General features: G+C 37.4%; 4 protein-coding genes across 6 annotated transcripts; 2 read left to right on the top strand and 2 right to left on the bottom strand.

Moving 5' to 3' along the window:
* Nucleotides 1–919: 919 nt before the first annotated feature.
* LOC132188167 (GDSL esterase/lipase At2g23540) lies at nt 920–3,721 on the bottom strand. The gene is made up of 5 exons (XM_059602571.2): nt 3,123–3,721; nt 2,801–2,931; nt 2,429–2,677; nt 2,076–2,331; nt 920–1,222 (listed from the first exon to the last, which is right to left on the bottom strand). Exons 1-5 carry the CDS (start codon nt 3,373–3,375, stop codon nt 999–1,001), a joined length of 1,113 nt encoding a protein of 370 aa, XP_059458554.1. The 5' UTR covers nt 3,376–3,721; the 3' UTR covers nt 920–998.
* An 814-nt stretch (nt 3,722–4,535) lies between these two features.
* On the top strand, nt 4,536–9,331 carry LOC132187663 (uncharacterized). The gene is made up of 5 exons (XM_059602053.2): nt 4,536–4,924; nt 5,065–5,301; nt 7,222–7,305; nt 8,073–8,202; nt 8,289–9,331. The coding sequence occupies exons 1-5, from the start codon at nt 4,635–4,637 to the stop codon at nt 9,111–9,113; spliced, it is 1,566 nt and encodes a 521-aa protein (XP_059458036.2). The 5' UTR covers nt 4,536–4,634; the 3' UTR covers nt 9,114–9,331.
* Nucleotides 9,332–14,457: 5,126 nt separating this feature from the next.
* Nucleotides 14,458–18,205, top strand: LOC132186814 (uncharacterized). The gene has a single exon (XM_059600889.2). It carries the CDS (start codon nt 14,989–14,991, stop codon nt 17,836–17,838), a length of 2,850 nt encoding a protein of 949 aa, XP_059456872.2. The 5' UTR covers nt 14,458–14,988; the 3' UTR covers nt 17,839–18,205.
* Nucleotides 18,206–19,706: 1,501 nt separating this feature from the next.
* Nucleotides 19,707–25,640, bottom strand: LOC132187199 (Prolyl oligopeptidase family protein). 3 transcript variants are annotated; one of them, XM_059601423.2, is made up of 11 exons: nt 25,278–25,640; nt 24,959–25,137; nt 24,431–24,653; nt 24,176–24,317; nt 23,884–24,084; nt 23,377–23,508; nt 23,120–23,248; nt 21,881–22,299; nt 21,435–21,651; nt 20,919–21,109; nt 19,707–20,445 (listed from the first exon to the last, which is right to left on the bottom strand). In XM_059601423.2, exons 1-11 carry the CDS (start codon nt 25,628–25,630, stop codon nt 20,268–20,270), a joined length of 2,364 nt encoding a protein of 787 aa, XP_059457406.1. In that variant the 5' UTR covers nt 25,631–25,640; the 3' UTR covers nt 19,707–20,267. The 3 variants fall into 3 exon arrangements, with proteins under 3 accessions (XP_059457406.1, XP_059457408.1, XP_059457407.1); XM_059601425.2 differs by having other exon boundaries at nt 24,959–25,182; nt 25,278–25,361; XM_059601424.2 differs by having other exon boundaries at nt 20,363–20,445; nt 20,896–21,109.
* Between the last annotated feature and the right edge of the window lie 1,558 nt (nt 25,641–27,198).

Below are 27,198 nucleotides of genomic sequence, written 5' to 3'. Positions count from 1 at the left end.
TGTGGCACGCTTAGGCTCATTAGCCATCTACATGTCCCTGGCAGACCCTCATACGTCGCTGTCATCTCTTCAAAACTTCTGAACCCCAAACACCATCGCTATCCGCTCTTCAGTCTCCCCTGCTTATTTGGTCGCCCATAATCACTGACAATTTTCTTCTTTCTTCTCTTCTACAGTTTTGCCTTTGAAAACTCTCTCTCCCTCTATTTCTTTATGGCATTTTCTGCTGGAGCATGATTCTCCCATATGGTTTGTAGTTCCTATAAACAGAGCATTATTCCCTGAGATCTGGACCATTTTCGTTCCATTCGCTAAATGTTATTTTGGTTGGTTGGGATGCTAAAATAATGTTTGATGTGTCAGAATAATGTGGCATAGAAAATACTTGTGGTCGGGTTTTGATAGTCTTTGGCCTAGACTGCCTAGTATGCGGTTTTTTTTTTTCCTCTCTTACTTAGAAGCATTTTGAAGTCTTCCTTGATCTCATTTTACACATGTATAGTTAAATTTCAGAGTTTATATTTCATTTAACTAATTAAGAAGATTGTAAGTCAACATTTTTCTTCATTATAATATCTCTTGTTCCCTTATAAAATAGAATCATCCAAAACCCCATGAGCTATATTCGTGGAGAGAGTCAAGATGACAAGGGGTGATTGTTTGTCTTATAATTAGTTGGATCAACCACCCTCAACTAAATCGAATCTATCCAACAAGCATGCACATTAATGGCACGTAGTTATACTTTTAACTACTATATATATATCCCTTCCACTTTTTTCATTAATTTAAGCTTGCAAGCAATATGAAATGTAAGTTGCAAGAATGAAAGAAACCAACAACAAATCCAAAGAACAAAAGAGAAAGCAAAATCCTTTTAAATGAAAAATCTAAGAAACATATACTTTATTAAGGAGCAATACTTCAAACAAGATATTGGGTAATGTTCAAAGGAGATAGTGCAAACTGGTAGACAAGAAGTGTCATGAAAATGAAAATCAGTGATCTCGAAGTTGTTTGAGATTCATAGGAGAGATGACCGTTGTGTCTCCATTGATCAATTGCTTGGCAATTATAAGGTTGGCAGCCTCGCTCGGATGATAGGGATCCCAAAACACATGCTTGTTGCGGTCCGAGCACATACTAGATGTAGGCCCGCACGGTATTATCCCCGCAAACTGGCCTCCATTTCCACAACATGCTTTGCTTGCGGTTGTAAATCCTGCAAAAAAGGTTCATATTCTTAATTAGTAGCTGTGACTTGTGCATATAACTTCAATTCCACCATGTTCATTAAAATTAAGGTAGCTATCCAAGTCTAAGGATACCGATTCTTTGGAATTCGAGTAGAGAATAAGAAAATAATATTGGACAGGACGTGTCCGAAAAGGTGGGCTTTGCACCCTGGGCTGCATAGGGACCTGAATTCTTACATGTATTCAGATTGAGATCCCCTAAAACTACTTTTTAATTTGAGATTCTTAAATTTATAAATCTCAGCCGTCCATCTCATCTAAGTGTCTAAAATAAATAATGTTTTATAATTTAACGAGGAAATTATCTTATGAAATTTCTGTCACTTAGTAACTTTCTCACTAAATTCTGAAATATAACTTATTTTAGACCCTTAGATGAGATGTACGATTGAGATTTATGAATTTGAGAATTTCAAATTTTATGAGAATTCTAAGGGATCTCAATCTCATGCATTCTAAGATTAGGAATAAGTATAAGTACCTATTTTTCTGTTTACTCGTGTACCCTAAAAAAATAAATTTTTTTCCTCGCTAGGCAAGGGGGCGACAATTAACCATTCACTCTTCTTTGGGCACCTTAGGCCTGCCCGAGAAGGTGAGCCTTGTGCTTCAAGCTATTCAGAAATATGTCTAGACACCTCGATCCTGCACTCTCCTCTTTCGTTCCTGGCCCAAAATTTTCAGAAGTGGGCAAGAATTCCAAGGAATCCTTATTCCAATCCCAGACCCTTTTACATAGACTACCTTTAGCTAAGGACCTCAATGTGTTACAAACCATAAATAACTCATTGTACAAATACTATGTGCCATAAACTTTACCGTGTTGTTTATAATTGGTGATGAGCTCCAAGACCAGATCATAGACGTTTGCAAGAACAAAGGTGGCTCCAGGGAGGTTGTCGTTGAGTTCAGTGAGCAAATCCTTCAACCGGGCATTGTATCGAACAGCTAGCTTGTTAGGTAAGTCCACACACTCGTCTTCCGTTAACTGATTTATTGTCTTTTGATAAGGTATGCAGCCTATCGGCCCAACGTTCCCGATGACGAACTTCCGGGCATCTAGCCGGTAAAGCCTCTGCCATCAAACATGCATGCAATTAATACTGTTTAAGACACCGGATTAATTAACAGTAACACCCAATTTAGCATTAAAGATGGTCTAATTTACGCACAGTAAGTTGGCCCCTTAGATGCTCGATCATGTCATTGACGAAACCATCTGGGCTTTCAGAAATTCTTGCTCCAATGGAGAGGACTGGAAGTAGATAGTTGTTTAGAAAATCGTTTGCTCCAATTGTGATTGAAAAGATTGATTGCTTCATTATGTAATCTCTGGCCTCTGATCGACCCAACAAATCGTCAAACTGTTTTCTAGTGATGTTAAAATAATCAATTTGAATGTCCATTCCAAGCCGATTAACCTGCAAAAATGCATAAATCTTGAGCATGTGGACGCATCTTTTCCAAGCCAAATGGGAAACAATATTGATGAAAATGAAAGCGAATTGAAATTTCTGCAGAAGGGTTGAGTCCTAAGTGCTAACAAATATTCTTCCAGTCGCATTCATAATTCCTCCTCCTCCTGATGCATAATTCACACCAGATAACATCGCTTTCCCAGTGGAATTCGGGTCCAAAAATGGGACAGCATAGTTTGCTGTTCCCAATTCTTCTCCTGAAAAATAATTCACACCAGATAATAAATATACCAGATAATTTATTTATTTATTATTATTATTTTTCCTTTTTCTGAGCAATAAATACAAAGAATGTGAAAGAAAGGGTTTGCCAATTAATGCCTTCTAGTTAACCCACCCCCACAAAACTTACATGGAAAGTCACATAAAGAAAGAGCCAATGCTTTACCTACAATATCACCAATGGTTCTCCCATTGGTATACCGGCCTGTAGGCTTTCCTCCAGAAGCTTTAAAATCGATTCCATTAGGTGATATATTTGCCTTGGACAACGTTGGAAGGTAATTATTGTTCCCGGCATCAACCAGAGAATCACCAAAGATAAAAGAAGCTCCAATCCCCTTTTGATTAGCAGCCTTCCCAAAACAGCTCAAACAGATCACGAGCAAGAAAGCAACCAAGGCCACAGTGCATGATTTCATGGCGGCCACGGCCTCCTATAGTCTCCCTCAAATTGATGAAACAGAGGACTAAAACAGAGGCACCAATTCTAAGCCATTAGCCTTGAGGTAGGCATATAAGTACACACCTTCTTGTTCACAGGAGAAGCAAAGAGAATCCATGGGAGAAACTTGTAAACTTGTGTATAATATAGTTAAGTGGCATTTGGTTTGACCCCCTTTTGTAGTGGAAAAGGTCGGCAAGTTGGTCGTAAAACCTTTCATGGGGTAGTTCATCAACAATGGCGGGATTTTCTGAACGTGCTACGAAAATTGGTAGATTTTGCGTCTGCCATAAGCAAAAAGCCCCACATCAGATGAGGGTCAAAGAGAGTGTACCAACTTAAAACATGTTGCCGTGTTATGCCCACATTAACATTAAAGAATGTTGTAGGAGTACTTAGGTGGGTTGTAGTTGAGTTGGAGCACCAATCTATTTAATACAAAATTTCAATAACCCAATTTTAATTGAAAATCTCCATCAATTGAAGAACACGAATATAGGAATATTACACTTATGCTTGGTCCGTTTTTCATGGGCTTTATGGTAGGGAGAGCCCATACTTGAATCAGCCCAACACTTATGGACAAATTTTTTTTTAACTGAATTGGAAAAAAAAAATTCTAATTTAATCTATTAAATTAACATAGGCTGAATTTGAATAATTTTTCATGTTTTTATTTGGAGGAAACTTTGTCTAAATTAATGGAGCTTAGAAATTTTTTAATTTTTAATTTTTAATATAATTGGATGGTATAATAAAATATTCTACACATGGTCCTAATTATAGAACTTAAATCCAATATTAATAATTATGAGAATTATTCGTTCTTATAAAACTTTCTCATCTTTCCAAGATCATGACTTTGATGTACATGAAATTACCTAATCAATAGAACTTGGAACTTTAGCCTAGAGGAGTAAATTTAATCAAGAGTGGTAATTTCAAGCATCACTCATCTGACTCATCTCTTTCTTTAGTTCCTATGTTTGGTTACTGAGAAAAAAAAAAAAAAAAAAAAACCCACTCCCCAGTGACACCACTAACCCCCAACCCAAATAAATAAATAAATAATATTTTTTGAACAATTATATTAATAAAAAAGAATTGATTAAATTCATCTCCATCCCAAATTCCCAACTTTACTTTTACTCCCTCCCATATTTCAGAACCCCTTCGTAGGGCTCCAAACTCGACCGTTGGAGATTCAAACCACCGCGAGAGAGTTCTTCATTCACAATGCCAACCCTGAGAGAGAGAGCTCAAACCCTGGAATCCCCTGCGAACCATACCCATCAAACTCACAATGACCAAGCCCAGACCACCGAGACCCAGGAGGTCTCGCTGTACGAGCAGTCCAGAGAGGAAAGGATCAAAGAAAACCGAGAGAGAATGATGAAACTCGGCATTTTCGACCTCTCTCTCAAGGTAAACTCCGTCATCTCCACCAAGCGCACCGCCAGGACTCGGAATACCGCTCTGCGGCCCTCTCGGACCCCGCCGTCTGGACCGGCTCGCCGTTCTTCCCGGTAACTTTATCGTACCCTCTTCATGTTACTGTTTCTTCAATCGTTGCAGTTATTTATTTAATCTGTTTTAATTTTCTGACAAAATGGGAATTTTGATTGGTCATATTATTATGATTTTTGCTTTTTAATTGTGGGTTTAGGTTGCAGAATGCGACGCCGGTTAGCTATGTGGAAGTGGATATGGTGAAGAAGGGTAAGTCTTTGAAAGGTGAGGGTATTTTGCTGGAAGAGGGTTCGAAGCCAGAGTTTTACACAGAAGAGCACGAGAAGCTGTTGGGCAACACTGAGAAGAGCTGGACACTATTTGTGGATGGTTATGGGAAGGATGGAAGGAGAATTTATGACCCAGTTACAGGAAAGACTTGCCACCAATGCAGGTCTGAATGGTTTTCTCCGCTGTTGTATGACTGGCCCTCCTTTTTGGATTACAAACTTGGCTTGGTTTTTAGGTATCTGAAAATTATGAGGGGAAAAACCTTAGCCCACCAAAATGATATTAGTTAACTGGACAATACCAAAGTTGGGACACGTTTTGAATGCCTTAAAATTATCCTTTTAGAGAAAAAATAAAAAGTAGGAGTGAGGATGTAAGAAAGGGAGTTTATGGAAACGGAAGACCATTTATGATGAAGAATAGATTACATTTAAGGTAGTATACTCGTATACATTGACTTCATTGTAACCTCTGAATTCAAAACTTATCCCTTTTGTTCAATAATATGTGAAGATTATTTCAAAGTCCATGTTTAAATGAAATATGATTTTTTTTTCCCAGTTACAGTTGGAATACTCATGTGTGAGTGGCATAATTAGCTAAGTAGTCAAGTCCCATAATGTATTGTAATAACAAGAGTGGCTTTTTGACATAGTATTGTTGGACCCTAACTTACTGGCCTTAAACTTTTGAGTTAAGGTAGTATTCTAATTTGTCATACCAAGGTCTCAAATAGAGGCGCTCCCCAAAGTGTTAACGCTTAAGTCTTAACTCCCACAAATCCAAAAACCCAACAAATGGTATCGGAGGTGATGATTTGACAAGACAAATATCAATGCAACTATGCTATGTGGATTGCTCCAATTATGGAGGTAGGTGACTCCAATTGTTGCTTCAACCATAGTTAAACTCTAATGGTAAGTATTGGGTTTGGTGGTAATGTATGGCATTTAGATTGTTTAGAGAAGCTCCCATCCATGGGGGAGGCTAGCTGGTGGTTTGATCTAGCAGAAGACTCACAAGTCTAACGTAAACTCTTGGATTAAGGTAGTGTCCCTTCATATTAACTCTCAAATCTCACAAACCAAAAGTTCTAACAGTTATATGTCTGTTTGTAATATCCTTGTGGGATTAAAGGTTTGTTACGTAAAAATACCCTAAGGTGGTCACTCTAATTTCACAAACCAAAATTCCCAACAGTTATATGTCTGTTAATAATGTCCTTATGACATTAAAGGTTTTAAAGAAAGCTCATATCTACTTTTTATTATTATTTATTCTGGAGGTGGGGTGGGGTTGGGGGGATTAAGGAAAGTCTTCTTTGTTTGCTTTTTCTAAAATGTGGCTTTCCTACAATATGAATTTGAGTTCCTGGTCTGGCTTCCAGTTGTGGTTTTGTTGGGAGGTGGACCATGAGGATGCTGGTGCAATTTAGTGATGTGGTAATACTGATGTCAAGTTGACAATGGTGGCAGTGGCTGAAGTAATGGGTGGTGTGACCATTGTGGAATGGTGCAGCTAGGGTGGTCAATGTGGTAGTATTTTGTTCTTTGGACAGATTTGTCGTGGCTGAAGCGTCATTGCCCGTTTAGCAGGGTGCTATTGGTGACTACCAAAGAGTTCTCTTTTTCCGTCCTTTGTACCTTCTAAAATTACATACGAAAATACTATATTTAATGCAAAACAAAAGTTACTTGTTGTTTTATGGTTATCAAATATATGCTTCAAAGCTGGTGGATTAATTTTGCTTCTTGATTGAAGTTCCTTTTTAGGGATACGACAACATTAAAAGGTGGATTTTCGGTGGTATAGATTTCTTAGATTCCCTCTGCTTAACCAGAAGTACCATGCTAGCCCTTGTTTCAATGCTATCGGCTAAAAATGAAACAAACATAAATAAAATGCCTTTTCTAAGCTTTTATTTTTATTTAGATATCCATTTCCTAATTCCCCCCCCCCCCCCCCCCCCCTATTTAGTTGTAAGATTTCCTCCTGCATTTAATGTTCTTGTTTTATATGGACCCTCGGCCTGAAATAATTAATGCAGTTTCGCTTATTCATAAGATGAAATGTTGTTATACAGGCAGAAGACTCTTGGACATCGGACTCACTGTAGCACATGTAACATGGTCCAAGGACAGTTTTGTGGAGATTGTTTGTATATGAGGTATAGACCTCATACTCTGTTCAACAGTGTTATATGCCCTAAATGAACCATCGATTTGATGTTATGATTTTCTTTTATTTTTTTGGTGAATATGTTATGATATTTATAAGAGCCTAATACGCAATGATTGCATAATACTTGGCACAATCTCACTATGGCACCTTCCACTTATTCGTACTTCTACTTCAGAAAAAATTTCATTTTTAAGCTTTTTCTCGAAAGTGCATTTTGGCCCATTTTAGGGTACTTTTGGAGTTTTTTACCAAACAAATCAGCTTTTTGTTAGACACAGCTTTTTAGATACTAAAAGTGTTTTTTAAGCTCCCTAGCACAATTTCAAACAGGCTCTAAGCATTTGCTTACAGATTCATTGTCAACCCCAAATCCAACTACATCCTACATAAGCACAACTAGGTTTTTTGTTGTCACACACACATAGGTTGATTGGAGAGCTATGACAGCACATCATCCCAGAGGAGACTCTTAACTTCTACCTTTTATTATTTCCATGTTAAACAATCACCAAGAAATATGATGAAAACTACATTGGAGGTTATTTTAGTCTTCGTACTCCAAACCTATCCCATCCCGTTACCAAAATTATCATAATTCAGATGGTTATCTGCTTCTTAGTTTTTGTGTATATGGTTCCACATGAGCTCACTTGAGCTCCATATTGTAAATTGTAAAATTGTAAAATCTGACTCTCCTCTTTTTCTTTCTCCTTTTTTTTGGGGGGCGGGGGGGTTTGTCTTATCTTTCTGCAGATATGGGGAGCACGTAGTTGAAGCCTTACAGAACCCTAATTGGATTTGTCCTGTCTGTCGTGGAATCTGCAACTGCAGTTTGTGCCGGCAAGGAAAAGGATGGCCTCCCACTGGTACCCTTTATAGAAAGGTTATTCTTTCAACCATCTCTCTCTCTTTCTCTCTCTAAAATTTGATTTGAAACTAAGCTCAATTTTGGCCATACTCTTACTCTAGATATCACAATTGGGCTTCAAATCGGTTGCGCACTATCTCATTCAAACTCGACGCTTACAGACAAATTTAGATGAAAATGCAGATGCTACCAACCAAGTTTCTGCAAAGAGATCACTGCCATTCTCGGATATTGAAGCACAGCCCAAAGGATCTCTTGAGGTTGACAGTATTCACCTTCAATCATTAAAGCCTCAAGCTGATGTCAAAAGTGAGGATGAGTTCAAGAGTGAAAAAGAGAACAAAATGCAAAGTAGCCCAAATCCAGGTTCTAACAATCAAACTTCCGCAAGGAGGTCATTACCCTTTTCAGATAGAGGAGCGCAGTCTGGAAATTTGAATCCTCCAGAGATTGACCATGAGGTTGATGACCTCCATGGGTTATCAAAGCCGCATTCTGAAGACAAGACAAATGACCAGTTCAAAGGTGAAAAGGAGACGGAACTCCATTCTATGGATCAAGAACATGGTCATACCAGTAATGTGATGGAAAGTCACCTAAAGGTTAACAATCGTGCACTTCCCATTTACCAAAGCCGAGATAGTATTGCTGGGAGGTTAAGGCAGAGGTGTAGAGAAGGCAACAGCCACAATGATGAGAGGTCACCAGGGGTGAATGAGAAAATTTCAGAGGCTGTAGAGAATATTTCATTAGAAAACAATGTAGAGAAAGAGAAGGAAATGCATTCTAAAGAAATAGACAAGCAGGGTACAGATAATGTTGCATCAGAGAGAACTCCAAAGCTTAAAAAGAAGCCTGCTTCTGCTGCTGAACCAAGCCTAGACAGTATTGCTGGAAGATTGAGGTCTAGACGTAAAACAACATGAAGATAAGAAGAGTGCTCCTCTTTTTCCCCTTTTGTACTGAACCCTTCTCTCTAACTTTTCTTCCCTTTTTGCCAGAGTATTGAGTTTACAATACTCGCGACATGTTTGCCTAAAATTGTAAGAGACAGTGGTAGGTTTCAGTCCGGACTCCATTTTGCAACATGTCAAAGTCTTTCCTACTTCTACCAGTAGAAAAGAACCTTCTAAGTTACGTACTTCTTCAGTATTATCAACTTTGAGATTGGTATGTGATTTTTAGAATGCAGGTAAAAACTATATGCTCTAACGATAAATGTCAATTTAATAAACTGAGTTAAAGAAATTTCTTACAACCTAATTTAGAAAAAAACTTTGTAATTCCAACTTGAGCCCAGCCTGCATTAGGCAACATGATCTAACACCCTACTCTACACACACCACAACAACAACAACAACAACAACAACAACAAAAAAAAAAAAAAAAAAAAAAAAAAAAAAAACCAATATATATATAAAGCACTCAAAAAGGGCCCAGAATTGATTCCCAGACCGTCTTACAAGTACAAGCCCAACCCGGGCCTTTCGCTAGCCTAGAATTAAGGGATCAGAGAGATCATGTAGACTCAATTTTAAACTCAAAAACAAAGATTTCTCAGCCTTCGGGACCGAATAAAAGTATCATAAGAAAAATAAAGTTATTCCTTTTTTTGTTTTCAAGTTTAAGAAAATTTCAATATTACATGCTGCATGTTTCCCGTCAAAAAATAATACTACAAATCGTTTCAAACAGGTGATACAATGTCCATTAGTGATTGGAGAAAGTTTTTTTCTTTTCTAAATGGGGTAGAAGAAAATTAATAAATTGACATTTATCCTTAGAACTTGTAATATATATATATATATATATATATATAATTCTCATGTATTTTAATATTATGTGTCAGTTTAATAGACTTAATTGGAATAATTTCACTAATCCAATTCGAAAGAAAACTTCGTCCTTAGCATTCCCATGATATGTTCTTATATTATTGTTGTTATTGTTGACAGGACAATTTATGTCAAGTGCCGGGTTTGGGTCAAGTCAACTATAATTTAATTCATTTAATTAAATTGGTCACACTCCTTAACCATAATTCACTAATTTTGTATTGAATTTGCGTATTGTGTCAATAATTGTTCACCCTAGATAATTGAAACTTTGGATACTCATTTTCTTCCTCAAAGACCCAAGGCATCCCATGAAATCTCATATCAACAAGGACCTCTAGTTGTCTGTTGGATTGTTGGTTGAGGGTACCACTTTTTACCAACAAAACACCCCAAGTCAAATTTCTGGTGCACAATGACCTAATCCAAAATCTTTTATAGTGGAGCTTGTAAAGAATTGAGCATCTTAGAGCGAGCTCAACAAAGAAAACCTCCAAAAAGAAAAGGCATTTGAGCACAAAAAGAGATCACCCCCCTACTCATCAACTCTCTAATCCCCTCCACCTTTAACAAAGTTGCCACCTTCGTGCTTTGAGGCACATAAATTAGTTTACAGACAAACACAGAGATGCTCTAATGGACACCTTGTACTTCGATCATTGCCTCCCTTTTGTTGCCCTCTTTTCGTGGGAGGCATGTGATGGAAACCTGGCTGCCTCGTGATCCGAGCAAAGGGTAAGTTGGTCCTTCAGGAAAGAAAAAAAAAAAAAAAAAAGGATCGTTGACTAATCGAGTTGTCGTTCGATGCAGTCCACCATCGTGAATTGACCAGGGGTAGTTTTGGTCTTCACGAAACTTGGTTGACTAAGCATGATTGTGTTGGGCTGGCTTCAGATAAATACAACTACGGTCTATGGCAACAATTCACGTGCTCCACGATGAGCCCTTCAATTTCATTGTCAAGAAAATATACCTTTCAACTCTTATATAATTGCATAAATAGGGTTTAGAATATCAATTAAATTATTAATTTTTTAATCAATTTAAGTTATTGATAACTGATAACTACTTATTTGATATAGTATTAAAGTAAATGTTGGATTGTATATTACTATATTATCTCCATTATTGATCTCCTATTTCAATTAAATGTTTCACGTTTTGGACTTTATTTATTAATGAAGAGCTTGAGTTACACCTATATAGACGGTGTAAAATATTAATTAAATTTAATTATTTTTTATTTATTTAAACTTTTAAAATAAATGATAATAAAGCCTTAATTGAAAGTACCTGTGATTTTCTATAGTTATTGATGTACCTAGTTATCAATGGCTCCCCATCGGGCCCAACAATTATGGGACCAATTACAACCAAGTCAACTTAGGGGCTCCTAGAAGCCACTTAGGCTAGCCTAATTGTTACATGCCGGCAAAGGGTCCATAATCTTAGCCCATAACACATCTTGCCTCAGAGAACACCTCAACCACAGTAAAATATGTTATACCTCATCACTCCCATTTCGCCACAATAAGTAATCACTAGGCACACAGGATAACCTCACAGATATTCTAGGGAGGATATCTCTAATGAAACAAGATTATTTCTAGTTTATTTGAATTGGATAATATCCAATTAGTTATATTAGAGAGGCATTTTTGTCTTTTTACTTTTTTAGGAGACATAAATATCACTCCAATATAACTAATAGGATATTTGAACCGGAGAGTATCCTAATTCATTTCTCATGGCTCCAACAAAGAATATGTGGGAGTCCCAAAACCCCTATCGCTTCACCATATATATGCTCAATTTTCTTCTTACCTACCATGTGTCGTTTTAACTTTCCTCCTTACTTCACTTTCTAACGGTTCCGCCAATACTTTCATTGAACCTTTGTTACTCTTTTGCCTTCTTTACACACTTTTTTCTCCAAATATTTGGCGTGTTGTATTTGAACATGTTAAAGTATTTAATTAAATGATTAAATTTATTTATTTATTTTTATCGACATAAACTTTTAAAATAAGCGATTATTTAACATTGTATCAAGGCATAAATAATGTTCTAAATGAATGGTGGAGGGCAAATAAAAGGATTTGCTATGATTTGTGTTAAACATTTTAAGCTTGAAGTGCACTGGGCTCTTAAATTACGAAACTAAATAAAAAGGAACAAAGAAATGCATGTGATTATCTGCCACTTCTTTATTGTTTGTATTGTAGTAGCTTTCTTTTTGGGAATTTTTTTATTTTTTTATTTTTTTTTGGAGTGTAGTCAATTTGATAATCGCAAATTAAAAAAGTAAACGGAATGCTGCCAATTGATCATTTTCTTTTCGAGGCAGCTTCTAGGGTTTTGTGCATTGAGTCCGGCTATTGAGGAGAGGGAATCCAAAGGCAGTCTGTAGTGTCTGTTTGTTTCCTTCTTCTTCTTCTTTTTGTTTTTTTGATTGAAGGAATTTCTGATATCAAAGGAATCATCCCCTTTGATCATTTAACCAAAAATATATAAAAGACCCCCCCGGATCAGCAATATCACTGTAAAAAATAATTCCAGACCATATAAAATTATAATTATTATTTAATATTTACCATAAAACTTGTCTTACTAAGTAATTATATCATGAAACATAGTTAATGCAAAAACCCAATATTCCTGCCTCATTAACTAGGCTCATTCCTATGAAGAACAGAACTAAAGTAGAATCTCTTTATGGGCAGCTTTTTGTATTATAGCCTATAAATATCTCAACTTTACCTTCGATAAAAATTATTATCAACAGATAAAGTGCAATGACCATCCAACCCAACTCTTTCCCATGTACATTGACTCTTCAATATGATTCTGAAACAAAACATTCTCCCTCTAATAATGATTGCACCAGATCAACACCCTTTAGTGTCTTTTTTCTTTTTTTGTTAATGTTTTAAGTGGGCACCAAAGATAAAGATACCAAATTGAGTTTGCAGTAATTAAAGGGTATGCTAAATTTACCACACTCTAGACTCTAGAGAAAGGAGCCCCCTCTCCACAAACATTCTTTAATGGGATTGCCATAATTGCATGGATGCTTGATATAAATAGGCCATATTAAGCACTTTTGTTGCAATAGAGTTATTTTTCCCTGACTGTTATTTCAACTTGGTGATGTATTGAGCTGGCTGTGTTTATTAATGTGGGTTTTAAAGCATTTTTTGTTTTTTGGTTTGAAAAAAAATGTTATGACGTGAAATAAAAATGAAAACTGTTTTGTGTTTTTAACAACGTTTTGTTTTATTTTTGTTTTGTTTGTTAATATACTTTTCTTTTTCTTTTTTAGAAGAGAGAACAAAAGACAGAAAATAAAAATTTTAACAAACAATGCCAGCGTGATTAACCTACAAATGGAGTTAAATTCACCGATGAGTATGGGCATCCTAACAACATAGTCTGCATTGGATTAATTCATAGAAATGATGGAGAATTAGGTATGGATAAAACTCCCTTAATAAATTATTTTTATCTTTGATTAATCCTGTTATGGGAGTTGACTACGTTGGTCATTTTCCTGATAATATACTATAAACGTTATCCAAAATTGCTAAAGAAAAAGACAAGTTTAAACAGTTGATCTATCTTCATGTGCCTACAGCCTACGTTTATTTATCAGTTCTCCCCTTTCTAATTTGTTGTCTTCTTTTTTTGTTTTTTTCAAGACAAATCTTAGTCTTTAACAGTATGCCTAGAAGGCCAGAAACACCCACCACTCACCTGCCACAAGGAAGAACCAATAGGCAATAGCTCAATTTTTTTTGTTTTCCTCTATGCCAATAGCTCTAATTTATACTAGATAACAAGCTTCTCAACCACTAAACTTTCTTGATTTAAGATTCCTCGATTAAAAAGAAAAAGAAAACTAGCCATGTTGGTTTTCTCAATTTAAATTATGAATTTAATTATTTAATTAATATTATAAAATTCACATATATATCAAGTAACACTCTTAACGATAGAATATGTTAAATCTATAGAAATAACAGAAATACTGCAACAAAAAAAAAAAATCCCTCTTAATAAATAATCAAAAATAGAGCAGTATTAGTTTGGAGAAAATATCCAAACAGGCCAACATGACAATAATGCAATATTTTTAAATAAATAAAGCATGTGATGGAAGAAGTTAATTAATTAAAAAGATTTCAGGGGGGGTTTTGGATGTGGCTGCCTAATTGGACAGAACACAGCTTTTACACACAAAGCCCAGCCGATTGTTTGACTTTTAGGCGTGGATATGGACTGTGTAGCAAGGAATGGCTCGTAGTGGGTCCCGGCCACAGCACAGCAGGAGCTTAATATATAATTTCTTCTAAGAAAAAGAAAACCAAATTAATTAATAAGGAGTTATAAGAATAGCGTCATTTTACAAATTGGGTTTGTGAAAGTCAATGTCCTTTCTCACTGTTTGTGAAGGGCAGGATAGTGGAAGATTGGAGAGAGAGAGAGAGAGAGGTCAATGAGATAGAGAGCAGAGTGGGGTTATCAATACCGGTATGTCTTGGATTTACTATTATCAAAGTAAATCAGAGAGAGCATTTGATGTGGAGGGTTTGCTTAATTGCTTGCTTTTAATTGTATTGTAGTGAAAAAGAGAGAGAGAGCGAGGTCTTTCTTTGAGCTCTTTCAGGTATACTGGGTTCATCTTTTCTGGGAAGCCCTTTTCTTCTACATTCTTTTACAGTGTTATTGTTAATCTTGGGGATCTGGGTTCTAAGATTTGAGCCTTAAAGTTTCGATCTCTCTTGGGTTTCCTTGCAATTTTGTGTTTTTCTTGGAATTGTGTTTCTATATTGGGATTTTTACCTGGGAAATGGTCCACTGAAAGCCTTAATTTTTGTGGTTGGATTCTCATTGTTCTTCACATTTCTTTGGTGTTGGAGTTATAGATCCTTTGAATTGCTGGGTTTCTTTGATCTGAATTGCTTTCATGCATCTTTCCATATGGAAAAACATTTCCCAATGCGCCGCTCTGATTCTGGACAAGAAGAGCAGCAGCAGAAGAAAAGATGGGTCTGATTCAGCTCTTGAAACCAAGAAAAGCTCGTCGATTCTTCGGAAATTGCAAGAGAACAAGCTCAGGGAAGCTCTCGAGGAAGCTTCCGAAGATGGGTCTCTCTTCAAATCCAAAGACATGGAGGATTCGGAGTCGCTGGCCAACCAGGACGAGACCTTGGGTCGGTCCCGCTCGCTCGCGAGGCTCCATGCGCAGCGCGAGTTCCTCCGAGCCACTGCCCTTGCCGCCGAGCGCTCTTTCGAGTCCGAAGATGCCATTCCAGGCCTCAGCGAGTCCTTCTCGAAGTTCCTAACCATGTATCCCAAATACCAGTCTTTGGAGAAGATCGATCAGCTGAGGTCCGAGGAGTACTCGCACTTGTCCCCTAAGGTATGCCTTGATTACTGTGGGTATGGTTTGTTTTCTTATGTTCAGACTCTTCACTATTGGGAGTCTTCCACGTTTAGCTTGTCTGAGATTACTGCAAATTTGAGCAATCATGCTTTATATGGAGGTGCTGAGAGAGGAACTGTTGAGCATGATATAAAGACTAGGATTATGGACTATTTGAACATTCCTGAGCATGAGTATGGCCTAGTTTTTACCGTGAGTAGAGGGTCTGCATATAAATTGTTGGCTGAGTCATACCCTTTTCATACCAACAAAAAGTTGTTGACAATGTTTGATTACGAGAGCCAGTCTGTGAATTGGATGGCTCAGGGTGCTAGGGAGAAAGGTGCTAAAGTGCACAGTGCGTGGTTCAAATGGCCAACCCTGAAGTTGTGCTCCACTGATTTGAGAAAGCAGATTTCTAGCAAGAAGAGACGGAAGAAGGATTCTGCAGTCGGTCTTTTCGTGTTTCCAGTTCAGTCTAGAGTTACTGGGGCCAAGTATTCGTACCAATGGATGGCACTAGCGCAGCAAAACAATTGGCATGTTTTGCTTGATGCTGGTTCATTGGGTCCCAAGGATATGGATTCACTTGGGTTGTCCTTATTCAGACCAGATTTCATTATCACATCATTTTACAGGGTATTCGGGTATGACCCGACTGGTTTTGGATGTCTTCTGATCAAGAAATCAGTGATGGGAAGCCTTCAAAGTCAGTCTGGGTGTACTGGGGTTGGAATGGTGAAGATTACCCCCGAATTTCCTTTGTATTTGAGTGATTCTATGGACGGTCTGGACAGGTTGGCTGGAATTGAAGATGATGAACTAGTTGGGAATGGTGATAAAACCTCTGAAACTCGCCAGGGAACTCAGTTGCCTGCTTTTTCTGGTGCATTTACATCTGCTCAGGTGAGGGATGTATTTGAGACTGAGATGGATCATGATAGCTCTGAGAGGGATGGGACAAGCACCATATTTGAAGAAACTGAGAGTATTTCAGTTGGGGAGGTGATGAAGAGCCCGGTCTTCAGTGAAGATGAATCATCTGACAACTCGTTCTGGATTGATTTGGGTCAGAGTCCATTGGGGTCTGACAATGTAAGCCAACTGAACAAACAGAAGGTGGCCTCTCCCTTACCGCCCTTCTCGTTTCCTAGCAGGAAAAATCACAAGCGGCTATCTCCAAAGCCCTCTTCCAAGATGTATGGAAGCCCGATATATGATGACAAGGAGGTCAACCATGGGCCTCATGGTGACCGCCATGTGCTATCGTTTGATGCTGCTGTCCTGTCAGTTTCCCAGGAACTGGAACGTGTCAAGGAGGTCCCTGAAGAAGAACAATTTGCAGCAGCAAACCCCACTTCAGAAAATAGTAGAAAGTTTATTGATCGTCTTCGTGTTCAGGAGATTGAAGAAGAGACCACAACCAGCAAACCCCTTCCTAGTGGGTCTGTTTCCAATTCTGCAGCAAATGGATCCCGTGTCAACGGATCATCTTCTGCTTTTCAGCATAGCAGCCAAGAGAATGGCTCAACCTCTGAAATTTACATGGAGATGAAAGAGAGCGCCATAAGGAGAGAAACTGAAGGTGAATATAGGTTGTTGGGGAGAAGGGAAGCGAATAAATATGCTGGTGGTAGATTTTTTGTTTCAGAAGACAATGAAACAGCAAACAGGGAAAAGAGGGTATCCTTCAGCATGGAAGACAATCATAAAGAGCGGCTGAGCCAAACATTGGAGGCAGGAGAGATATCTGTGACCAGCCTGGATGATGAAGAGCACACTAGTGATGGTGAGTATGATGACGGGCAAGACTGGGACAGGAGAGAACCTGAGATAATATGCCGGCATCTTGATCATGTTAATATGTTGGGCCTCAATAAAACCACCCTCAGGCTACGGTTTTTGATCAATTGGCTTGTGACCTCATTACTGCAACTAAGATTACCTGGTTCAGATGGGGATGACAGCAAGAATCTTGTTTACATCTATGGCCCAAAAATAAAATATGAAAGAGGTGCAGCGGTGGCTTTCAATGTGAGGGACAGAAACAGGGGTCTTATCAATCCAGAAGTTGTTCAGAAGCTGGCCGAAAGAGAAGGTATCTCTCTTGGCATCGGCTTTCTTAGTCACATAAGGATTCTAGATAGCCCCAGACAGCAACGAGGTACTTCAAATTTTGAAGATACAACGCTTTGCAGGCCGATGGAAAATGGCCGGCATGATGGAGGAAAAAGTGGGTTCATAAGGGTTGAGGTTGTTACAGCTTCTCTAGGCTTTCTAACAAACTTTGAGGACGTTTACAAGTTATGGGCTTTTGTGGCGAAGTTTCTTAATCCGACATTCATCAGAGAGGGTGCCCTTCCAACAGTTGAAGAAGGTTCTGAGACATAAGACCCCCATACATATCCACGGCTTTGTTCTATTTTGCATATAGTTGAATGCTTTTGGCATGGAAACTTCTTCCGAGGAATCTCCTGCAGTACTCTCAGTGAAAGATTCAGAAGCCAAAGGAAGGATGGGAAAGCCTCAGCAAGGGCGTGAAGGTATTAATTTCTGTGGCCAGATACCCGGGCTCTTCCTCAGACTTCTCAATCCATATGGCTGAATTTGTTAATTCATGTTTGTTATTGCTCGGAATTTTCTTTTTTCAAACTTTTGGGTTCCTGTAGAGTTGGCTTTAGAAATTTATATGTTCCCAGGAAGTCATGGTGAACTTGAAGCTGAAATATATGATAATATGAACACAGTTTCACCATCACATGATAGTCTGCTTGCTTCTGTTAAAAAAGTAGCTAATTTTGCTTACTTTACCTTACAATTCTACTCAATGGCATATGCTTATTTTACCCACTCAGCCTCTCAGGGAACTCTGCAAACACAATTCATCACAGCCACAGGGAAGTTCAAGTTGCTATCTTCCTCTATTTCCTAGTACATACATACTATACTACGTATCCAATCAGTGATCAAGCACCTTCATTCCTCACAGAACCCTTTTTTCTAACTCTACAACATTTGTCTAAATGGAAATTTCTGGTTCGAGTCGTGTCGAAGCATGAAGTATTTATATTAGTCAATTATAATTTGGTTGATTTAATTAAAAATGTCAAACACTTCCACTATAGTCTATAATCTATTAATTTGATGTTAAATTTGTGTTGAATTTGTGTTGAATTTGCGTCTAATTTGAAAAATTGTCCCTGGCTATTTCATGTCCAAGGCATGAGTCATGACTAGTAAAGCAGGTGTCGTTTTCGGTTCAACTTGGTTTAATCCTTTTCCTTACTGGAGGGGGGGACAAAAAGGAACGATTGAATCAGACCGGGCGTGCTCGATCACCAAGAAAGAGGGATTTGACGTTAATAGGAAATAGATATTCCTTTGCATAATGCGTAGAGCATTATCAAACTGGGAAAAGTTAAAGCAATCAAAGACAGGCTAGTTTTAAGTGTATGGGATCTCTTTTCTCGTTTGTAATTATCAAAATTGGGCCATAATCGTCGAGTTTTGTACCCATGGAAATATAGTGGCGAAGGTGGAGTCATTCTTCTTCTTTATTTCCTTTTGATATGTGGATTCTGTGCTCTAGAAGCTTGAGAGGGTCCTTTTTGTGAAGCTGGTAGGGTATGGTCATGCCAGTGGCGGCTTCTTTTTCAAACTTGATAATGATCACACAAAATCTCGAGCGTCTGTTTGTTAATGTGTGTTTTGATGGTTTGTTTGTTTACGTCTTCGGCTTGAGAACATAAAACAAAAGACAAAACAATGTTGTTGACAAATATGGCCAGATTTTTTTTTTTTGGTGGGGTGAGTTGGAATATCCAAAACCTGCTTCTCTTAAAATAGAAAAGAATACAAGCAACCTACCCTGAACAAGCTTCTCTTTGAATATATATATATATATATATATTTCTTTCGTTCGGTATATCTTTTATATACCATCCAAAAGATTGGATTAAAGTAGTTGAGAAAGAATGGTGTGCTGTTTGACAAAACCCTTAAGGGAGAGGCTTTGTAAGGAAGTTGTCTTCTGAAGTGGATCTCATATGGTAGTTGGTGACAGTGATCCGTTGACAATCTCAAGCCGATAGAAGATGTAGTTGGCTACTAAACTAATAGATTTCGAAGATTTTGCTTGTCTATAATCGTCAGCATCAACATAAAATACATACTATCTTAGAAAGATAAAGTACTAGATCAACTAGCTTCTAATTTAATAAGTCCTTATCATAAGATTAAAAGATGAGGACACCTTCAACTTCAAGACATAGTTTTGAATTTCATATATGACCAATAAGGTGATTTGAATTCCTAGCAATTTGTTGATCTGAGCAGTAAATGTAAAAGAACATCATCCTATGAGACTCACTTGCTCGAGCAGGAAATTAGGCTTCCCAAGACTGTTCGGACAAATGAGCCCTATAAGAAGAGCTTTCTCACATTTATTGCCCGAATCACTAATAATCCAAACAACAAAATTATTGGGTATAGATTCCCAATAAGGTACATGGAAGTGATCTCAACTAAAAATAACCACAATCGAAGGTCTTCTTCATGCACCTACTATAGAAATCCCTTCTTGTCTTGATGCAGTTGGCTACTTATGCAAAATGAGCCACCACGTTAGGCCAGATCATCCACCCCCCAAAAGAGTAGGCTTTATATGGTACCACAGCAACCAAATAAGACTTCGATTATTAAATAATGAATCCACAGAGGGATAGTTTGGATTGTAGAATTGATCCCTGAAAAGATGCCTCTCCCCCCCCATTGGTAGAATTTCTGCCTTGCCGAGATCATAAGATTTGGTGGAAGCAAAACTAAGATTCCATTACCTTTATAAGAAATGCAGTCTCCAATGCTGATTCCTTGCACTGTAGGTACCTGTTTTCCTCCACTATGTCTGTTGTTAAATTAAGTAGTATTGGACGTTTTGGATCATAAATAGCAAGTTCACGGACTCGTGCAACCCATTTTGCAGCTTCCCACACCCCAAATCTGAAACATGTCAAAAAATAAAGTGAGTGCTCCACTATATCCGTTCAGTAGATTGGCTCATAAAAAGGCAAAAGAAATAAAAATCAGCACTTCTAGAAGGCCTTAAACAGCACATTTGGCTATTTACAGATATAAGCAAGTAGATCTCTAATCATATCTTATCTTTTTTATTTCTTATAAGTAAAACTAGATCTGTCCAGGAGGCCTCAGCAGGCCATTATTTAGGGACAACTACTGAAGCTCCAAGTTGAAGTCCCCTCACTTCATGTTTTGACTCCTACCCATTTGGAAACTCAAAACCCCTAGTGGCTAATGACATAGCCAACTTCCATTGATAACCATCAAACTTCCCTCATCCAACAACTGGCACAAATTTCTCATTTAACAGTGGTTCTGGTCATACTATACTTCCACAAGTAACACAAGTTAATGTGCATGTCATAGAAAAACCTCAAAATGGTTTAAAATGCTACCGCGTGTTGAAAGATGAGGTAACCAATACAGCTGGATAAAGAGCATCCTTCTGAATATTATCGTAAGGAGAATATTTCTGTATGGCATGAAAATCATCAACATCTCCGGGGTACCCAAACTCTTCATAGTCAACAGCCGTGAGTGGTAAAATGGGATAGAGAAGAGTGTTGGTTGGATCTAGAAATGGAACCTGAAACAGATATATAAGATGGAGTGACATACAAAGAAGAATGTACATCTGCATTCAGTTCTACTATAAGTTCTATATACTCAATATGTATTACGAAAATAAAAAATCACATTGCCTCCTTACAGCTGTGTACAGGCAAGTGCTCAACTTCCATGCCATTGGCTTTCATTTTGGTATGGTGATAACATAACAAGCATTTCTTACACAAGACTTTTCAACTAAGAACAGTGGATACCATCTGATCAAAGCAATCAGACAAAAAGCTATGCAACAAGAACAACAAGAGACTCAAAAGCATGCAGATAGACTCATTACTCATACATACCTTCAAAATTGCAGCACGAAATAAATCTGGGCAAGAATTGATGGCAGAAGCAACCAAAAGCCCTCCAGCACTAAAACCCCAACCAGCAAGCTTGTTTTCTTGCACAATCCCTCTCTCAATAAGGAATTTGGCACAGGAGAGATAATCTTTTGTGGAATTATTCTTTTTTGTACGTCTGCCATCATGATGCCACTTTTTACCCCCACCACCTCCACCCCTGTAACAGATCATCCAGACCATTACAGTTAAGCAATAGGCAGCCAAATTGCTCTGGAAAATTATTTCCCATGCATTTGAAGCAAAAAATTATATTTCCACAAGGGACTTTGAGAGTAGAAAACATAGCCACAGGAATAAAATGCAGCTCAGTTCACAAAATACCTACATTCAGTGCAAGAATAAAAATTCCAGCTAAACAGGACGTCAGTAATTAACATGAAACAAACCTAACATCAGCGTAAGCAACAACCCAACCACGATCAAGAAGGCTTTTCAACTCGCTACGCCATCGTTTGTCAAGTAATTCACCGTAAGCTCCATGCCCATGAAGTAATCCAGGGTTCTGATTCTCTTTCTTGTTTTTGTGTGAGTATACAATAGTTAAAGGAACCACAACCCCATCATGTGAAGAGACATCATAGTGTTCACAAGCATAAAACTCAGAGAGGTCATTCCACATGTTATCATCTTCAACATTGACTTCATTCGTGGAATTGGAATTTTTGGTATTTGAGTTGTTTTCAGCAATGCTTACAGAAGAGACTGTTCCATACAATATTCGTGTTCTTTCATGAAGAATATTTTGCTGTTGAATGATATTCCACTTGCCATTTGAGAGGTCATAATCAACCACAGCATCGGGCATCTGAGAAAATTTCAAGAGCATGGGGTTGATTGGCTGGGAGATACATACTGTCTCATAACAACGTGAAAAGAAAAGACACGTGATCTTTCAAATTAAGAACAATAAGCTACCATGCGAGTTATCAAATGGTATAATTCAGCAATCCATAGGGCAGAAGCATGTATGCTATGCCCAATTTCTTTTTTTTTTTTTTAAATGACATCAAGCAGGTGAAACTGTAGAAGAAAAAAGTTCCAAATCCCTTCTCAGTGATACAGGAAAGAATTGATCTGCATGGCTTACCTTTGAAAGCCAGAGGTGTAGACTATAGTCTCAAGACTAAAATAGTTTGGCTGGTAAATAGATGTAAAATTTAGCGATCACTTTGTGCTAACCAATTTGATTTGAAAATCCAAAGGCTCAAAGACATTATTGTAAGTAATCCAAAAACATATTATCTGATCGCTAAATATGTAAGTGCTATGTCGTAAACATCTTCCATGCACTAGTGAACAAAATACTTCACTCAAAGTACATTACTCCCATAATAACATTTAAGATTCTAATAGAACTTGGTATTAACTTGGTGTTTTGAATTAGTCATAACTTTGATACACACAGACACATCAAAAAATTTAAACACACATTAGTCTCGTAGTAACAACTATGACAAATAAATTGAACCTTAACAACATTTTCCATTCACATCTTCCAACTAGGGTTTGATCAGGATTCATTAATAAATTGTGGGCCATTAACACAAATTAGAAATGATATCAAAATAATTAATAAAGTGGCTTCCTCAAACTATCTCAGAAGAAGACAATATTTACTAACATACCACAGGCGATGAGATTGTAAAGCGCATGGAGGATGAATAGTAGTCATAATTAGGTCCAGATGAAATTTGAGAAACATATTTCGGAAGAGGGAGGAAATATGGATTTAGATCTTTCAGTTGAACTGCTTCCTGCCACAAGATAAAAAACTATGAGACTGAGAGTTGTCAAGAGCATGAAACCATCATGCTTATGGTGAAATTGTTGTCGTCAATGCATGATGTGCACAAACCCCAGATTGCTGTTTTTACGAGTCTACCTTCCCAGCAGGCAAAGGGAGAGTAACGGAACAAATTCTGAATTTTTGACCTTCCCTTGTAATAAGGACCAAGTGTGTATCACTGAAATCAACATCCTCAATGATCAAATCTCCATCATCAAGAAATACACTCTGCAGTAAATAAGACAGTAGTTACTTTTTTAAATATTGAATTTTTGTCATCAGTGAACGAGCTAAACAAGACAGTACATTATTCGAGGTGTATATTAACTGTGAAAACAATCAAGACAGAAAGAAAAACCATGCAGACATAAGCACAGAGTAACTGCAAGCTAATGATAATTAAATAGGAAAATCATTAATAAAAACATTTATTTACACAATTAAAAGAAAGCAGAGAAATGCAACAAACCACAAACATATCTCAAGCAGCAAAAGTATCTTGCTGAAGACATAAAAGAGACTCAATGTATTACAGATCCAATAATTTCACAAGTAAGAAGGGAGGATTATTAGAGCATTAAAAGACATAGTTGACCCACCAACCTCCCATACTCTCGGACTGGAAGAAGCATCAACAGGACTGCGAAGAAGATAATGATAATCAACTGATTGGCTCTCTTTGGCAGCATCTGTAAATATATAAAGGCATCCTTGGTGATGCTCAACTATGCAGTGGGCTATACCTTCACAATCCCAAATTAATGTCATGCCAGACAATGGATCAGCTGCATTTATCAGAAATACCTAAAAAATGGTCAAGATCATTATATCATTTCAACATAAATTGATGTCAAAAGATCCTTACTTCATAACAAACTGTTTTGCATAGCGATACCTTTGAAGATGTAGTAGAGAATGTATTTACAGTCACAAATCGAAAATCCTTTGTATGTCTTATGTTAATATGAACATTATCATCTGATTCTTCCATAAGCAAGACATCTTCATCAGTCGATCCAATCATGCTGCAGTATATCCTGATTCGAAGAATAAGAATGCCAAACTCCCTTATGCTAAATCCAATGCACAATTGAAAAAACAGATAGGAAAATGACATAAAGAGAGCCATTACAAACTCCAAGTAACCCACCGGTACGGCCTCTTATTTTTGTCTGTGACAACATAGAGCAATGCCTGTCCATCCTTGGCCCATGCCAAGTTTGAAACACGTTCTGCTTGAGGTTTACTACATAAAGCACCAGAATTTAAGTTCCTTACGGACAACCTGAAGTAGTCATTATCCTTATCGTACATGGTATATGCAAGAAACTTATGATCCGGAGACACTTCTGATAATTCCTCATAAGCATAACCTGTAAGTAAGTGAGATAAAACAACAATAAACTTTGTGCTTAAAAAACTACTTGTTTTCTCAAGCATTCCAAGTCATTTTCCTTTCCTATTTTTTGCTTTGTTCTGTCCAATATTCAAAATCAGGCTAAATTATGTGATATTTTAATTCAATTTTTTAAGTCAAGAGTTCGAACTCAATATTAGAAGCTCTAACACTATGATAAATTGCCACTTAGCATAAAAATTTAAGCTGAAGGAAATAATGAATTTAACCATTTATCAGTTACTATAACATTAAGAAAATGATATATGTATATATAAGCACCTCCAAATCTCTCAGCTTCCTGATTATAATCAAGCAGCTTCTGCTCAATTCTCTTGCCAGAGGTAAAATCAAACCCAGCTGAAGGAGATTTGTGAGAAATGAACTCTTCATTCAAGCTCGCCAATCTCCGACACAGAACTGGATACTGTTTTCCTTCTTCCACCCGCCGATAGTACAACCTGCGCGGCGACCGAAGATCCACTTTGAATGACACCATTCAGACTCTGAAACAAGAAATAGTAATGCTAACAAAAATAACCAACCACACCCTCACTCGCATTTACACATGCATATTGGAGAAAAAATAAAGAAGACCTACCAAGGGCCCCAGTGGAGGGGAGGGGTGGAGAGGTCGAAGGCGAGGCGAGAGGCCATCTCGGACTGGAGCTTGGGCTGGAGTCGCTCGGTGTCGGACATGACAGCCTCTGTGTACTTCTCCTCCTGCTCCATATATACGTCCATGTGCCGCATGGCCACCTTATCGCCCAGGTTCGACATCCAGCTGTACGGGTCCTCCCAGGTCGAGTCCTGGAACGTGAAGCTCTGCGGCTTCCGCGGCGGTCTCGGCGGCGTCGGCGGTGCCGGCGCAGTCGGGACCTTGAAGTGGGCCCACCGGTAAAAGAGGCGGCGGCCAAGGCGGCCGCGGAGGAGTGGGATTAAGAGGTGGCGCATAGTTGGGTGGTGAGGGTTTAGGGTTGGGGATTGGAAAATGGCTCGACCCGTTAGGGTTTAACAGTCCACGAAAATGGACCAAGCCCATTGTTTTCATGGGTCATATGCACTTGTCCAATGACCAAGATAGTCAAAAGATTAAGCCCCCAAAAAAAAAAAAAATAGTCAAAAGATTATAATTTTTTTTATAATTTAAAAATATAGAGATTTGTGAAAAGTATGGATTTCAAATTAAATAATAAATAATGTTTAATTCGTATTGTGATAAATTTGTAACAATTTCTATTTTTTTTTTTTAAAAAAAAAAGATTAAAGTTTTACATGTAATTTTGTGAATTTTTTCTCAACAATTTTATATTAAGGGTTAATTGTTAATCTAAAAATAGTTCTCTCGTGATTTTATGTTTAGGGCTAAATCACCCTTTACCCATTGCGAGGGGAGATTCCCCCCGCAATCACAAGTTCACAACTCCCACCCCTGGGGTTGGATCTCCACCACCAATAGTATGCGAGGATGATTTCCCTTGCCTTTTTTTTAAAAAAAAAAATAATGCTGACGTAAAAGAATGAGACACTTGTTGAATTCTAAAAGGTATGATATTTCATTAAGTTTTTTAATAGAATATGGGCGGAGTGACTAATTTCATTAATTAGACAAGCCCATGTACCATGTATTAACTTTTGAAATCAATGTGGCTATTTGACAACAGTGTATTAATTAATTTATTTATTTTTCTTAGTAAAAAAAGTGGACAAAAAAGACCAATTATAAGTTTATAACTACTCTTCCTAATAGTGACTCCGGGTATTGCTATTGAAAACGATTATGAATATATATTCATGAAAAATACTATTTACACATAATACTATTTTATACATGATAATTCTCTTCCCCAAAGCTTCAAATCTCATCACGTCTTATATCAATAATTACAAAAATGAATGCTTCAGAAGACATTGATTAAAACGTACCAAAAAAAAAAAAAAAAACGTACAATCAAACACAAAAGAAGCATGTCCCTGCTGTGGCACATGCGATATGATGAACATTACAAACAAGAAAAAGGAAAGAGAGAGAGAGAGAGAGAGAGAGAGAGAGATAAAACCCAAACACAAAAGAAACATGAAGGGAAGAGGACGTAGTACAGACTGCACAGTCCAACATTTTCTTTTTATGCACACTCACGAGGCAAAGACACTTTTAACCTATTCTTTTTATTTGAAAAATATCATTTACATGTTTTTTATTTTTTTAATTAAGGGCATCTCTCTCTCTCTCTCTCTCTCTCTCTATATATATATATATATATATACAAGCCTCTTGTCTATACATAAAATGTAGGCTTTGTTATTCATTAAAAAAAAAAAAACGCATAAAAAATATATGTATAATTTTAAATGACGAACCACTTTATAAATTTCATTAAATACTAAATTATGATTTATAAATTGGCTTGTCTTAATTACTTTTATATATATATACATATATATATATATCCTCTCTTCCTTTTAAGATAAAAAATTTGATGGTGTGCTCTGTTCCTATTTGCAGATCGAGGATGTTTGTC

This window comes from Corylus avellana, chromosome 6, assembly GCF_965113065.1.
Source record: "Corylus avellana chromosome 6, dhCorAvel1.hap1.2, whole genome shotgun sequence".
Taxonomy (NCBI): Eukaryota; Viridiplantae; Streptophyta; class Magnoliopsida; order Fagales; family Betulaceae; genus Corylus; species Corylus avellana.
This window is presented reverse-complemented; position numbering and strand designations above follow the sequence as displayed.